This window comes from Acartia tonsa, chromosome 15 (assembly GCF_053477335.1).
Source record: "Acartia tonsa isolate MP-2025a chromosome 15, ASM5347733v1, whole genome shotgun sequence".
NCBI lineage: Eukaryota > Metazoa > Arthropoda > Copepoda > Calanoida > Acartiidae > Acartia > Acartia tonsa.
Genome location: NC_137274.1, coordinates 2829937 through 2846946, shown reverse-complemented (window position 1 = coordinate 2846946; position 17010 = coordinate 2829937). Strand labels below are relative to the sequence as shown.

At 32.7% G+C, this 17010-nt stretch overlaps 1 protein-coding gene across 1 annotated transcript in view; it reads left to right on the top strand.

The window, feature by feature from the left end:
- Window positions 1-4117, top strand: part of LOC145307371 (uncharacterized) — an 86117-nt gene extending 82000 nt beyond the window's left edge. Inside the window, exons 28-29 of the mRNA XM_080149755.1 lie at window positions 1503-1545; window positions 2216-4117. Of these exons, the coding sequence (XP_080005881.1) occupies window positions 1503-1528 (26 nt within the window). The 3' untranslated portion in view covers window positions 1529-1545; window positions 2216-4117. The remainder of the gene's footprint in view (window positions 1-1502; window positions 1546-2215) is intronic.
- Window positions 4118-17010: the final 12893 nt, after the last annotated feature.

The window sequence follows — 17010 nt, the reverse complement described above, 5'->3', positions numbered from 1 at the left end:
TTGAGGAAGTCTCTGGTGTCCTCTAGGTAAGATGGGAGAGTTTTGACCATAGATCTGGTATGATGATCAACAAATCTGGAGATGTTTTCTGTGATGGAACCTCTCCCACTGACAATCGGTCTACCTGGGGGGATGGAGCCTTCAGGGAAGGTCTTGTGTACTTTAAAGAGCTGGTAAAAGTACCCAGGTCCACAATCTGTTGGGTCCATTGCTTTATATTCATCTTGGCTGATCCAACCATTGTTCTTGGCATTTTCTAAAGTTTTAGAGATTTCTCTTTTTGCCAGTTTTACTTCCAGATCTGTAGCTTTTATGTAATATGGGAGGCTTGAACCATCAGACTGTTTTTGTTGGAGGTTTAGGTGTTCAGTACAACTTGCTACGTAGTCATCATAATTAAGGATGACTATTCCTGAGCCTTTGTCAGCAGGTTTAATAATAATTTGTTGGTCGTGCTGTAGTTGTTGTAGGTTGAGTAAAGCAGTGTATTCTTGTTCTGTAATGTTTCTTCTTGCAGGGTTAAGGAGATCTGTGTTCCAGTTATGTCTGTTGCAGATGTTTGATTCAACTGTGTTAAGGAATCCTGTTAAGTATCTAGGCGTTGGTCCTGTGGGCATACTTGTTTTTTCTTCTTTGAATATTGGTGGTATATAATTGTCTTGATTGTTGTCCCACATTTTTTCTTTCCATAAGCATCTTCTGTTGAACATTCTACAATCAGTTCTTATCTCAGACTTTGTTGGTGCAGGGCCTTTAATTGCAAAGTTAAGTCCACGGTTGAGAAGCTTAATTGTAGCTTCATTTAACTTAATTTTGGAGTAGTTAAATATCACATTTAATTCTTGTTTCTTCTGTCTGTCACGTTGTTTTTTTCAGGTATTTTCTCTTTCTTATCCCAGGTCTGTTTCGTTTTTTTCTGATCCTAGCAGCTGGGGTGTTTGTTGGTTGGTCTGTAGTGTTGTTATTGTTAGAAGATTTTTGTTGTAGATGTTTGAATTTATTTTGTTTTTGTTTAAGGTATGTGTTAAGAATTTTGGTTTGATAGTTTGTCAGCAGAGAACGAAGTTTTAGTTGTTGTAAGTCGGGTACAAGGCTGGTTAGTTTTTCTTGTAAAGTTTTGGTTTCAACTCTAGAATTTTCTACGGAAATTTTAAGTTCTTCTTTGGCTAATTTCATTAAATGAGTTTCGGTTTTTCTTAATTCCTTAAACCATGTTTCTTTCTTGGCTTCTGAATGTGTTGGGTAGGGTTTATTTCTTACTTTAAAAGTGGCTGGAACAACATTGTGACTATTAAGACAGTTGGTTAAAAACTCTAACTGAGATACTTTACTTTGGCACTTTTTAACTATGGTATCAATATATTCGCAAATGTCTTATATACAGTTTAATACACTTTTAAGTCCATTATTTTTGGGCTTTGAGTGAACGTCTAATAAGATTGATTTTATCTCAATATATGTTCTAGTTCAAATAAACTTTTTAAAAACATAATATTTTTTAGGTGCCAAGAGAGGAAGTGAGATATAATTATCTACAACATAAAGGTAGGTAGGATATTTATCTATGCATATATATATCAAAAAGTTTATATCAATCTATCTGTCAGATATATCTCTTTTGACTTATCCTTATAATAAAGTAACAGGATGTCTGTCTGTTTGTCTGTACCAAAGGATCTCACTAACCACCGAATCAATGGTGTTCTCCTTAACAGAGTAGCTTCTCATAGGTCCTGGAAAGGTCTATAATTATTTTTATGCCATTTATGAAGTTTCCCCCAAAAGTATAAACGAATCAAATCAGTGTTTTTAGATATCTTTAGTTTCAGACAAAAAATCCTTTTTGTCTCTATTTGCTTCTATTCTGTTTCCTTATCCTTAATCATACCATATGTATTCTATATATCCTTATACTAAAGTAACCGGATGTTAGTCTGTTCAAAGGATCTTGTTAACCACTGAACTGATCGGGTTCTTCTTAATAGGGTAGGTTCTCATAGGTCCCGGGAAAGTTTTAATTATTTGGGGGATGGTAACACTAACCTCCCAAGAGAAATCACAAAAAAATATAAAAAAAATTTTATGTGGAGACTTAAACACAACATAGATTTTTTTTTCTCAAATTAGATATTTGAAATAAAAAACAATTATTTAAAGTGCCACTAAGTGCGTAGCTGCTACTATAGTTTAAACTAGTAAATAAATGATATTTCAGGACTGATCACAATCTTCCAAAGTCCTTTGCTCTGTGTCTGCATACATTTCCAAGATTAATACACAAAAATTTGAATAACTTATCATTAATATTCAACATACTCTCCCTTAATCTTATCAATGGTAGTAATTAAGTAAGATTAAACATTGAATATTTTCCTATTTATTCCATAATCAAATATTTCTAGCACACTGTAAATTGAAAAACTTCAGAATAATTTTTTTTTTATTATTATATAAAAAAGTAGCTTTTTGAATATCTAATGTATAAACTCTAGGGGAAGAAATAGTTTACTAACTAATTAGATTTTTTCTTGTTTAAATTTCTTAATTGGATTTTGGTAAGGTTTTGGTATTCATGATATTTAATTACTTTTTATTATCTTATTGCTTTGTTCTATATTGTCCTATATGTATGTTTGTAAACTTTTACCATTATGGCTTAGAATCTAATTCATCTGAGCTGTATTGAAACAAGTTCTAAACCATGATGGAAATACATATCTAGTATTGTTTTATACAAATTGTCCAAATTTTAAAAAAAATAATTATTATTTGTTGGCAATTGGAATTCAACACATTTTTTTTTATAAATTCTTACTATCTTATCTATAAAACCAAATTTAAAGAATTTATTACTTTTTTTTGGCTAAAGTAATTCATCTTTTATTAATCTAATCTATAAAACAATACTATAGATATTGAATATGATATAAAGTGCAGCAACTCTATAGCTAGGGTGTCAATAATGTTGTTAGGTTTGTCCAACTAACATACAGCCAACAAAAAGGTTGACTGTATCTTACTTTCTTATTGAAGGATTTCAAAAAAGGAAACATTATTTAATCTACTTAAGTATTAAAGATATTGAAATTCTAGAAGATTATTTATGAAAAGATAATCTATTTAATGCTGTGCTATTTATTCATATAACTTTTAAATATAAGAGGGGGGGAAGTTTTGACACATTTGTGTAAACAGTGTGTATAGGCTTTATCTTTGGACTGAGAGGATAGGTTATTAAAGATAAAATCATTCATATATTATAAATTTCCCCCAATTTTGAGATTTTATTGATAGGCCTCCAGGTTTAGGAGCTGCAGGCCTCCAGATTCAGGGGCTGTAGGTGGTCTCTGGACAAGCAAAAATAAAAATTTAAGAGTTAGAGGTCAACTTATAAAACATAAAATATGCATATTTTTCAATGTTATTTACATACTTGAAGAAAAAAGATGCATATTTTGTTTTATATGTTGACCTTTAACTCTTCAAAAAAAATTTATTTTTATATTTACCTGTCCAGACACCACCTGGAGGCCTGCAGCTCCTGAACCTGGAGGCCCATCAAAAAAATCTTAAAGTTGGGGTAAATCTATCAAATAAGAATGATTTTATCCCTAATAACCTATCCTCTCAGTTCAAAGATAAAGCCTATACACACTGTTTCCACAAATGTGTCAAAACTTCCCCCCCTCTAGTATTTAGCATTATAAGGTTATATATATTTTTGATAAGTATTCAAATCTACTTTTAATTCCTTTAAAAAAATTAAATATTTTTTTTCAAATTTCATGATAATCATAGATTTAAAAATAGATTTGAATATTTATTATAAATATTTTGATTTGATTTCTGTACAAAGCAAGCCTGTAGCAAAATTTTGATAAAATTTCTTTAAAATTTCAAGTGTTATCTTAAAATTAGTTTTTTTAGTTAAAAAAAATTTTCCCTATAAGATTTTTGTCAATTTAGCCCCTAAATTATAAAATTTGGATATTACCACAGGCATGCTTTACCGACCCGGAATTGATAAATATAAAGATTGTAGAATAATGATTTGGCCACAATTAGTAATTTAGGAATTATTAATTGTTCTCTGTATAAATATGTTTTTAAAATACAGTTCTTTGCATTATAGAGTTATTTTTCTATAATTAACAAGGATGACAACATCCATAAAAGCAAAGCTCTGAAACAGTAGGACAAACGAACATTAACACTTGTAGAGTGTCAGAACTGAATATATATATAAAATTTGAAACAAAATTGTGAGTAAATTTGTTGAAAAAATACTTAAATGCAGTATAATACAGTGTGTTTTTTTTATGAGAACTTTTTTGAAAGCAGTTTTACCCCACTTATAGTTATCAGAATTTAATGATTAATGGCTTATTTTCTTTGTTTTTTAAGGCAATTAATAGAACAACAAAAAAATATTTCAGTTTTTATTTAAAAAGTACAGTAAAATCTAAATTTCAAAACTTAGGTGTCAACATATAAAAATGGTTTTAGCGCATTTTTCTTAAAAAAATGGATTTTCTGTAGTCGACTTTGGGGGGGCAGTACTCCCTCCCTGGTTGAGATATGACCTTCAAACTTTGATATGTTCTAGTACATGTCCCTAATAGTATCTGTATACATTTTTAGCTCTATATCTCAACTTTGAAGTGTTTAGCAGCCATTCTTGCAAAAGGTTGATTATTTGAGCATAAGAAAAATGCGCTAAAACCATTTTTAGATGTTGACACCAAAGTTTTGAATTTTAGATTTTACTGTACTTTTTAAATAAAAACTGAAATATTTTTTTGTTGTTCTATTAATTGCCTTAAAAAACGAAGAAAATAAGCCATTAATCATTAAATTCTGATAACTATAAGTGGGGTAAAATTGCTTTCAAAAATGTTCTCATAAAAAAAACACACTGTATTTAAGGACATAATTACTTTTTTAGAACTTTATTATAGAGATGCTTCGCTAATAACATTGTATTTTGTTGTCTAAGGAATTAGTATTCCAAATCTCAGATTAATCGGATCATTATATCGCACTAACATTAAAAAAGTTAAAAATCATGTTCAAAATGGACGTACAGACATTCTTGACACAATTATAGAGTTGCTTCACTTTCTAAATCATACCTAACTACTACAGAAATCACCAAGCAAAGTTTGAAATCAATGGGACAATTCTAACATGCCTAAATTAATGAAAAAGCTATGCATTACAGACAGACCAACCTTAATTATAGAAAAGCTTCGCTTTTAAAAATGTGTTAAAAAACAATACTAGGTATACTAATATAGAAGTAACAGGATGTCTCTAAGTCTTTGTATATGTCTGTGTATTGTGTATGTCTGTCTGTGTGTATTAAAAGAGCTTGCTAAGTGCTGAACCATTATTGTCCAGGGGAGGTTTATAACTATTTTAAGGGAGGGTACAACCATCCACCCATTACATTAATCCTCCACCCCCCCCTCAAGTGCCTCTATAGGCCTCTAGGGGCGTTGGCACTATTTTTTTAAGCTTTAAGATCTTTGAAACTCTTGGTCGGAATAGGTTGCGATTTTCAGGAAAGCTTTTTGAATGTCCTGCGGTTGGTTTAGAATATTTTATGAACTAAAAGAACTTGCTACTGCTATTATTGTCAAGGGAAGGTTTATAACTATTTTAAGCGAGGGTACCACCACCCACCAAAGATAAATAGCCATTAGAAATTTTTTCTTTTCTTTCTAAAATTGAAAATTCTCCCCCATCCACCCACCTTAAGTGCCTCTATAGTCTATATGCCTCTAGGGGCGTTGCCACTATTTGTTTATATCTTAAGCTTAAGAATTTAAAAACATTGTTCTGAATTGGTTAAACTTTTCAGGAAAGCTTTAAGAATATCTTGTGGTTGGTTTAAGGATATTTTTCTAACCTCCCTCACTCTCCCCTAAGGACTAGGAGTGAAGCAACCTTATATAAAAGTAACAGGATGTCTCTGAGTCTGTACATGTGTCGGTCGGAACTTTGGGTAATTTAATTAAATCTAGATTTATATTTCTATTAACTAGAAGTGTCCAAACTTTTCACCAAATAATTCCACTTAAATTGTATTTCCACTTTACAAAAAACGAATTTTATAAAAAAAACTTTGATGCAGATTAGATGGGCATATGTCGTAGGAATCTTCACTTAAAATTTACAGCTGTCTATCTTTAATAGGAACCAAGAAAATTACGTTTCCCCCACTTCCTGATTGACAGACGGACATTGTGAATTATAGAGTAGCTTTGCTACTAAAGAAATGAAATTACAAACAGATGTGGCATAAGAAAATAAATTATAAATTTACAAGGATGACAACATTCATAAAATCGAAGCACTGAAACAGTAGGACAAACGGACATTAACACTTGTATAGTGTCAGAACTGAATAATCAGAATATAAATGAGACGAAGCAAAATTGTAAGTAAATTTTTTGAAAAACTGCTTAATATAGGATAATGTTTATGGACGTACTTACATTTTTAGGACTTGATTATAGGGTTGCTTCGCTTATAACTTTATACTTTGTCATCCCAGGAATCAATTTACCAAAAATCAGATTAATCGGGTGATTGAGATCACATAAAAATTTGTTGTTAAAAAAGTAAAAAAATCAACATGTTTAAAATGGACGTACGGACATTCTGGTAATGATAATGGAGTTGCTACGCTTTCTTAATCGTACCTAACTATTAAAGGAATCACCATGCAAAGTTTGAAATCAATAGGACAATTCTAACATGCCTTAATTAACGAAAAAAGCTATCTATTTGTGACGGACGGACAGCCGGATATTTTAAATTATAGAGTTGCTACTAAAAATAAGTTGTAACTCTTCTGAAATTTCTTATAACTGCAATTTTCAATAAAAAAAAGTTATTAGGACCCCCCCCCCCCCCACAAAAAAAACCAAACAGACAAAAAATGCAATTCAGAGCTGGATCTTTAAATCATTTCAATTGTTCGCCAAATCGGGGTGAGCCAACCCCAACCCCCCCCCCCAAAAAAAAAAAAAAATCCAGCTCCACAAAAATTCTTTTTACTTTAAAAAAATCTAAAATAAGAAATTGGGTTATCAAATTCTACTCCCCCCTCGCCAAGTGCCCCTAGAGGCCTCTAGGGGGCATAGCCGCTAGTATTCATATATACATCCAGACAATTATTTGGCCTTGAATGTTTATAAATGACAAATTAGCTAGTAGCCTCGCTAATAAAAATGTATTTCCCTAAAGCTTCTATTAAATAACTTATTTTATACGTTTACTTGCGGCTTCGCCCTTAGCCTCTAGGGGTCTGAAAAAGAGGTGATCAAAATGATCTTGAACAAAAAAAAATGGGGGGAATTTTTTTGGTTTTTGGGGGGGTTTTGGGTGTCCCATCCTCCAAGAAAATAGCCTAAAACCACCAAGGACCAGTAGGTATATTCCCTGAAGAGTAGAATCCGATCGGTTCAGTGGTTACCGAGAACTTAAGCTTCAGACGGACGGACGTACGGACGAACAGACAGACGGACAGACATCAAGCTACTTTGTATTGTAGATGAATATTTTAAGTTAAGCAACTCTATAATCAACCCATAAAATGTAAGTCCCCGAACTATGTAATTTTGCAACAAATTTACTTACAATTTCTAAAAGCGAAGCTTTTCTATAATTAGGGTCAGTCCGTCCGTAACGATTAACTCATTTCCAATTCATCTGATTTTGGTATACTGATTCCTATTACAACAAGGTACAATATCATAAGCAAAGCATCTCTATCATCAAGTCCTAGAAATGTAAACAGTATCATGTATTTAAGCAGTTTTGCAACAAATTTACTTACAATAACGTTCAGACTTATGCATTAAAATATTCTGATTATTCATGGTTCTGACACTCTAAAAGTGTTAATGTTTGTTTATCATTATACTAAAGTAACAGGATGTCTGTTTGTCTGTGTGTTTGTACCAAAGGATCTCGCTAACCGCTGAACCGATCGGGTTCTCCTTAACATAGTATCTTCTCAGAGGTACTGGGAAGGTTTATAACTATTTTGGGGAAGGGTACCACCACCCTCCCAAGAGAAATCGCCCCTAGAAAAAAATTCTCCACCCCCCCCAAAAAAAGTTTATTTTTTTACTTTTTCTTTTAAAGTATAAAATAATAAATTGGGTTATAAAATTCCACTCTCCTCTCCTCAAGTGCCCCTAGAGGCCTCTAGGTGGCGTATCCGCTAGTCCTTCCATATCGGAGCTTCGCTTTGATAGTTGTTGTAATCCTTGTTTAATATTTTGCTCATTAAGTTTTGACACTGTACAAGTTTTAATATTTGTTTGTCTGATATTTTGGCTTCATCATAATAGCGAAGCTCTGAAATGGTATGACAGAACAACATTAACTCTTGTAGAGTGTCATAACTGAAAGTATATACAAAATATAAATATATAAGTTTTGACAAGATTATACATAAATTTGTTGCAAAAGTTCTTAAATACAGAATCTGTTTAAGGGCACACTGATATATTTTAGGCGTTCAACGCCCCCCCTATTATCTCAGTTTCCATTAAATAGAGCTAGAGGGCTAAAATTTTTTGTGCAAGTCCCCTGTTTGATAAAGAATTTCCGACCTTTTATAAGTCTAAGTCAATTTTCGCTTCCTTCACCCTTTTATTTAACAACCTTTGTTTTTAGGTCATTTTTTACTTAAAAATTTCAAACGGCTGTAATTTTCTTATTTTTGAGGCTAGAAGAACAATTTTTTTCCAGAAAATGTTAATCTTTATGTAAATTTTACATTAGAAATTGCAGCGGCAGCAGCTGTACTTGGCATCTGCCAGCCGCCGCAGTCAGCGGTCGGCGGGAAAACGGCGGCGGATCTTTATGAAATTTCAATACGTTATGTAGACATGTAAGAAAAGCTTAAGTTAAAAATTTGAAGTCACTAAGTCAAAAATTGCGGCCACAGGAGCCTTTTAAAGATTTCTGAAGACCTGAAAGAGCAGGACCTGCAGGATCATACCTGGAACATGAAAGTGACTTAAACACCTGTATTTCATATCAGGATGTACTACTAGAGGATATTTTAGCATTTTGGTATGATAAAATGCTTTGTTTTAGTCAAAAAAAATATTTTTGCTCTTTACCTGGATGACCCTGCCAGGTTTGCTGGCTTCCTGTGCCCGCCAGGATGGAGATATTCAAAAAAATCCAAATCTCAGTTATGTGTCATACCCATATTTAAAAAGTCACGCAGTTTGGGCTCTTTATCTTTCACACCAGAAAATGAGATAGAAAAAACCGGAGGGGGAGGGGGGCGTTCAACGCCCCCCCTCCCCCGACCGTTAAGGGTTAAAATGGACGTATTGACATTCTGGTGACGAGTACAACATTATTCAATTATAAAGTTGCTACGCTTTTTAACTCGTACCTAACTACTACAGGAATCATCATGCAAAGTTTGAAATCGATAGGACAATTCTAACATGCCTAAATTAACGAAAAAAGCTAACCATTACGGACGGACCAACCCTATTACAATAAACATCATAACAATAATTGAAAAAGTTTTGTTAGCCCAGGCCTTCGGCCCCTCGGGTCTATCAAAACTGGTTTTAATCTTATAATTAATCATTTTGATGTCCGCGGAAAGCTGTCAATAATACGATGTTTTAAATAACTATATTCCTCCAGAAAGGAAGGGGACATTGAGCTGTTTACTACACTAGTCCCCAAAGTTTTATAATAATGTTTCTTGATTGTTTGTCTTTGAGAACTACAATGAATTTTAATCTATTGGTTCAATAAGTTCAGTGTCTAAACGTTTCAATCACTATAATTGTAATCTATAGAAGGATTAATTTTGTTTATTATCATCAGAGATTTACATAAGTTTAATTGTCTAATCCCTTTAGATCCCTGATATTATTAAGTTATTTATCGCTCCGTACTATAGACAGCTTTCCGCGGATTCTATGCGGATAGTATTACTAAGAACCGGTTCTAATCCAGCGGATTCTTGCTGCTAGCCGCGAATATTCCTTAGTTTTACCCTTTTCCATCCAATTTTGCATACATGCCCTTTTAACAGCCATTAAGGAACAAGTAAATAAATTGATTTTTTAAAAATAGTCCAAAACTATGGTTGGGCCGGATATCCGGCCATTTTCAATATGCGGCCGGATATTGGAACTATTTAGATAGCGGATATCCGGCTGATTTTTAATGCCAGATTTCCGTTTATTCGGCCAGGTATCCGGTAATCCGGCCAGATATCCGGTTATCCGGCCACATATCTGGTAATTTGCCAGATATATGTCGTTGATAAGATATGCAGCCGGATACCAGATATCCAACATTAGAAATCAGCTGGATATCTGTTATCCGGCCAAAAAAAGTATCCAGCCCAACCCTACCTAAAACCCAGGAATAGGTATAACCAACAAGAAAAATAAATCTAAAATAATATTTGGGGGGCAAATGGAGAGGTTGTCAATTTTACAATGTGTTGCCCCCCACCCAGCCAGAAAGTAGCATCACTATCGCGCTACTATAGCGCACGATATCGTGTAGTAATGGAGCACGAGTTCTTACGATATCGCTAAATAGTCATCCAATGCACATCGACGATATGTTACGATTAATTGTCAAAAAGGTACTTAGAGCTGCGCGATACACCCACAAAATCGTAAGCGATATTGTAAGGCTCGTAAGCGATATCGTGCCAAAATCGTGAATAAAAAGTACATTTTAAAAATATTTAACATCATGTAGTTTTGTTTGTAAATATTGTATGTAAGTAAGAGGTTGCATAAAGAATCCATTTCATACTGTGCATGCAGACAGAGAAAGAGATAGTGAGAGACAGAGAGAGACATGGTGTAAAGAGAAACCATTCTCTGTGCCCTTCTACTTAATGTATACTCTCAAAAGTTTACAATAAAATTTGATAGAGTATTTTTATGTTTATCATACTGAATGGGAATGATTTAAGGAATATTAAGACACACATTTAAAAATGTTGCCATTTAGAAAAAAAACTTTTTAAAAATACTTTTATTTGTAATATTAAACATAAACACATTATGACAATTTTAGTTATCAGTTTTATATTTATTTTGTTTGACAACAGAAAAAATGCAATATATTTTTTAAAATAATGTGAACTTCTAGCGGCCAATTTATAAACTATATTTCTCACAGAATGATGTTGATTATATGTTGGTTGTGTGTCTGTTTGTAAGTGTGTGTTGACACACATAAAATGCTATTATTTACGATTTCTTAGGGAAATTGTGGTTGCCGCGATTTTTACTACAAAATCGAATTAATCCCTAGCAATTTTTTTGGATTTTTGCTATAAAATCTTAAATAAGATTTTGGCGATAATATACTACATATCGGATGCGAGTTTCCTTACGACGTTTCTAGCTGGGCCAACGACAGCTGAAAAAAATTTATAGGTTTCATGATTTTTCCCCGAATTAATTTCGTTATTGGTATAAGCTGTCTAAAACCATCCCAAGACTAAAATCTAAAAATAAAACAGCCTAAAAACTTCTTGGGATCTATATGAAGCCTCCTTAGAATGGAAAACCAAAGTGGTTTTGTAGTTATTGAGATCTTAAACTTCAGACAAAAAATCCTTAAACCTTTATTTGTTAGGGCAAGCGGCGAATTCTAGGGGCAATTTAACTTTGGGGGTGGTAGTGTTACTTCCCTCCCTTCCCTCCCCCCCCCCAAAGTTATAAACCTTCCCAGGACCTATGAGAAGCTGTACATTGTAAAAGAGAATCATATCAGTCCAGCTGTAGCAAGAACAAACAGACAAACAGATAGACATAGGGAGGTTTATTACACGTTAGTACCCAAAGGTTTATTATTCGTTTTTTATAACAACTTTGGGAACTTTTCATTGGTTTGTTTATAAAAGTTTAGTGTTCAAACGTTTCAACCAATAAAAAATGAGTGAATTTTAGCCAGGGAGAGAGAGGACAATGGGCTGTTTATGCGCACTAAGTACCCAAAGTTTTATAATTACATTTTCTTATTCGTTTTTTTTTAACAACTTTGGGAACTTTTCTTAAAATTTCAATGATATATAAGTTTAGTGTTCTAATGTTTCCACCACTAATTATGATCTAAAAAAGGTAAATTTTTGTCAATTTATCGGCCATTGTCTTATCCCTTTATATCTTTTTTTGTTTATATACTTTTTCCTATTTTCCTGACATCAAAAATCCTCTTATTTCTCTCTTACAAACCAGGGTTGCCAGAAAAAAATAATAATTTATGTATTCGTTGGAGATAAATGAAATTAGAAAAATAGCCTAAACCCAAACTTAGATATAAGAATTAAATAGCCCAAAGCCATCCAGGGACCGATAAGAAGCTTTCATAAATTGAAGAACTCAATCAGTTCAGTAGTTATTGAAATATTAAGCTCCAGACAAAAAAAAACCTTACTACTTTATATAATTGAAAATAGATAACTTATAAGCTATATGTTAAATTTTAAAAGCCAGGCGATAATTTGAGTTTTATCAACGCAAAATTTGACAACTTTTTAAAATAAAATCCGGGAAGCTAAATATTGCAAGAAAAAAAATCTTCCAATTTTATGATTTAAAAAAAATTTGTGGATTTTCTTACAAATTATTTGAGGATTTTTTTTATTAAAAAAAGTATTTGTTTATATTTTTATGAACATATTTATACAGAGACATTAAAATAAAAGTTATTATTATTTCTTTGGCAACCATGTTTTCTCTATCAACTAGAGTGTACACTTGGTGTGTGTGTATGTGTCATCTGTCAGCTAGTGCGTGTGTGTGTGGGTTGTCTGCTGTCAGCTGTGTGTGTGTGTGTGTGTGTGTGTGTGTGTGTGGGCTGGGTGTCTTATTTTGTCTGTTTGTTTACATATCGGTGTGTATTTGTATGTGTGTGTATGTGTTCGTATGTGTGTGTGTTTGTATGTATGTGTTGTTTTTTGAGCTCTAAAAGTTATTTCTTTCGTCGACTCAGCATTTAAAATAGTGAAAATTCATGAAAAAAAGTGAAAACAAAAATTTTAACTTGATACTCAGTGTTTGGTACCCAAAGTTTTGTAACTACTATATGTTGGATTAAAAACTTTGGGTACTCCCAAACTAGCATTATATACTGTATATTGATTTTAATTTAATAATATTTTTTTATTATTTTAGTAGAGAGGGAAGGGACATTTGACTGTAAATTACAGTTAGTTCTCAAAGTTTTATTACTTATAACATATCTTATAAATTGGCAAAGATACTTTGGGAACTTTTATAGAATTCCAGTTGTACAAAGTTTTCAACCAATAACTTTTATCAATATTTTTTATTGGGAGACATTTAACTGTAATTTTTTACACTGGTACCCAAAGTTTTTTTTAATTTGTTGGCTCAGATACTTTGGGTACTTTTACAATTAAAAACATACATACTTCCTTTTATTGAGTTTTATCTTTAGAAGGGGTAATTTTGTTTATTATCATTGTGGATCCTATACCTAACCTAAAAATATTGGAAGTGTTTTTAAAGAATAAGACAATGGACGATAAATTATAGTACCACACCCCTTTTTTTTAGATTATACCTAATAAAAATGGTTGATAAGTTAGAACACTGTTAGTTTTTACTGATTATTATTATTATTTAAGATTAAAAAGTACCCATATATAGTATTTATCTAGAGAAAATAGGCTGATATAAAACTTTGGATAGTACCAATATGATTTACAGTCCAATGTCCCCTCCCTCTTTGTATAAATTATATTATTATATCTTCAAAAATTCTGTCCGTTCGTTAGTTGAACATAGTCATACTTATAATAAAGTAACAGGATGTCTGTTTGTTTGTACCAAAGGATCTCGCTTACCGCCGAACTGTGAAGCTTCTTACGATGTAGGGAAGGGTTTTAGCTATTTTAGGTGAGGGTACCTCACCCCCTTTTAAGAGAAAACGCTCCCCCCCCCAACTTTTTAAAACTTCCCCCTTTTCTCTTATGTATTTAGAGGCCTCTAGGGGCGTATCCGTTAGTTTATAATATACTAGCGGCTTCGCCCCTAGCCTCTAGGAGCTGTGTCCCAAGAGGTTTGATCAACCTAATTTTTCGTATTTTAGATTTAAAAAGAAAAAGTAAAAAAAAATTTTGGGGGGGGGAGTATTTTTTATTTTTTGGGGGGGTTGGGGGTGTCCCACCCCCCAAGAAAATAGCTTAAAACCATCACAGAACCAGTAGGTATATTCCCTGAAGAGTAGAGCCCAATCGGTTCAGTGGTTACTGAGATCTTAAGCTTCAGACGGACAGACAGACAGACAGACATCGTTCTACTTTGTATTATAGATATATCCTAATATATAAAGTAGTAAGCTTTTTTTCTGTCTGTGGCGAAGAAACTCGTTGACCGCTGAGCCGATATGGTTCTCCTTTAAAGTGTGAAGCTTCTTATTGGTCCTGAGATGTTTTAGGATAATATACTTTTATGATTAAGTCTGGGTAGGTATGGTCTTTGGCTATTTTTCTACCTTTCCATATATATCACTTCGAATGTAGAGGTCCTAGATAATAGCATATATGTAGTATTGTATTTATATGAAGATTTCTTTTTTTTCTCTCTCTTTCTTTCTCTCTATCATTTTCTTTCTCTTTCAATGTTTTAGAGAGGGGTCAATGGGCTGTTTATTACACTAGTCCCCCAAAGTTTTAAATAATGTTTTCTTATTAGTTAGTTTAACAACTTTGGGGACTAGTGTTATAAACAGCTCATTGACCTTCTCTCTCTCTCTCTCTCTCTCTGATATACAGTAGGTATACATGAAAAAAAAAAAAAAATTATAGATGTAATAAAGCTAAAGAATAAGATAACGTACCTAGTCAAAATAAAACTATAGGTACCAGTGTAATTTACAGTCCAATGCCCCTCCCTCCCCCCAAACCTTTGATATTTAGATTATTGTTAGGTACCTACTGTTACTTTTCTCGGCGTTTTTTTTAAAGATTTCCTACAGCAATAATTTGCTTTCATTCTTCCAACAGTATTCTGATAATTATTTAATAACAAGGTTGACAACGCCCATAAAGCAAAGCTATGAAATGGAAGGACAAACGAACATTAACACTTGTAGATAGTCAGAACTAAATAAGCAGAATATTAACGCAAAAGTACCAACAATATTGTAAGTGAATTTGTTGCAAAACTGCATAAATAGGTGACACTGTTTATGAACATACTTACATTTTTAGGACCTGATTACAGAGAGGCTTTGCTTTTAACATTTTACCTAGTTGTAATAAGAATCAGTATTCAAATAATCAGATGAATAGGATCATTTTAACATACAAAAATTTGTTGTCAAAAAAGTAAAAAATCAGCATGTTTTAATTGGACGTACGGACTTTTTGATAACGTATATAGAGTTGCTGCACTTTCTAAATCGTACCTAACTGTTATAAGAATCATCATGCAAAGTTTAAAATCGATAGGACAATTTTAACCTTTTTAAATTAACGAAAAGAGCTATTATACAAGGGCTTCGATTTTACCAAAAACTTTCGTCTGATTTGTCAAAAGTGAAGCTTTTCTATTATTTGGGTTGGTCCTACCGTAACGGTCAGCTCTTTGCCCTAATTTAGACATGTTAGAATTGTCTTATCGATTTCAAACTTTGCATAAATATTCCTATAACAATTAGGTACAAGTTAGGAAGTGTAGCAACTATATGATCGTTGTCAATACGTCCTTTTTATCAAAATTCGGAATTTTAACTTTTTCCCTTTTTTTTTGTTCTCTCAATATTTCTCAATTCACTTTGACTGTCTGTCCGCCCGTCCGTAATTTTCTCGGCTTCTATCAATATCTATAGATTACTGTTTGTCGGTCCCTACCAAAGACAACCTATTGGTATCCAAAGTTTTATAAACTTTATTATGTAAAGAAGTAAAGTTTTTTTTGGTCTGTTGCTTAAGATATCGATAACTAGAAAAGGAAAACTTCATAAAAATCTTTGTATTTTTTTGTATTTAAGCTTTTGGAGGGTTTCAGGCTATTTTTCTATCCCTTTCTTACCTGTAGATGCTAGCGGCGCAGCCACTAGAAGATATTTTATGAAGGTTTTTAAATTTTATTCCTTTTTTCTCTTTCTTTCTATCTTTTTTTTTATCACCACTAAACATTTGCTCTATAACTCACTTTGTCCGTTTGTCCATCCAGGATTTTTTATGCTTCTATGACGTACTTGTCTTGAAGATGACCCTTATAGTTGAAATAATGGTTGAAACGTTTAGACACTCAACTTAATAATAACAAACAATTAAAATCATTATAATAAAGTAACAGGATGTTTGTTCGTCCGTTTGTTTGTACCGAAGGATCTCACTAACCGCTGAACCGATCGGGTTCTCCTGAACAAGGTAGGTTTTCATAGGTCCCCGGAAGGTTTATAACTTTTTGGGGGGAGGGTACCACCACCCTCCCAAGAGAAATCGCAAAAAAATCAAATTTTTTACGTTTCTCAATTTTATAATGACAGTTCAACGCAACACAGACATATTTCAAATATAAAAAAACACATTTAAAGTGCCACTAGAGTCCTCTAGGGGCGTAGCCGCTAGTTTTAATTAATGTAGGTAGGTAGGTAGGTAAATAAAGTTTGCAAGTCAACGAATAAAAATTATAAATAAAATTTTTTTTTTTTTCTTTTTTTTACACTTAACATATCTTTCTCTCTCTCTCTGTCTCTTTCTTTCCCTCTTTATCTTTCGTTTTCTCTCTCAGTCTCTTTTTCTATATATATATATCTCTCTCTCTATCTATATATAAATATCTATCTACCTATCTATCTCTTTCCCTTCCTCTTTCTCTCTTTCTTTCGCTCTCTTCATTTCCTCTATCTTTCTTTCTCTCTCTCTCTATCTCTCTCTCTCTCTCTCTCTCTCTCTCTCTCTCTCTCTCTCTTCCCATATAGAAGATGTTACCCATGGGAAAT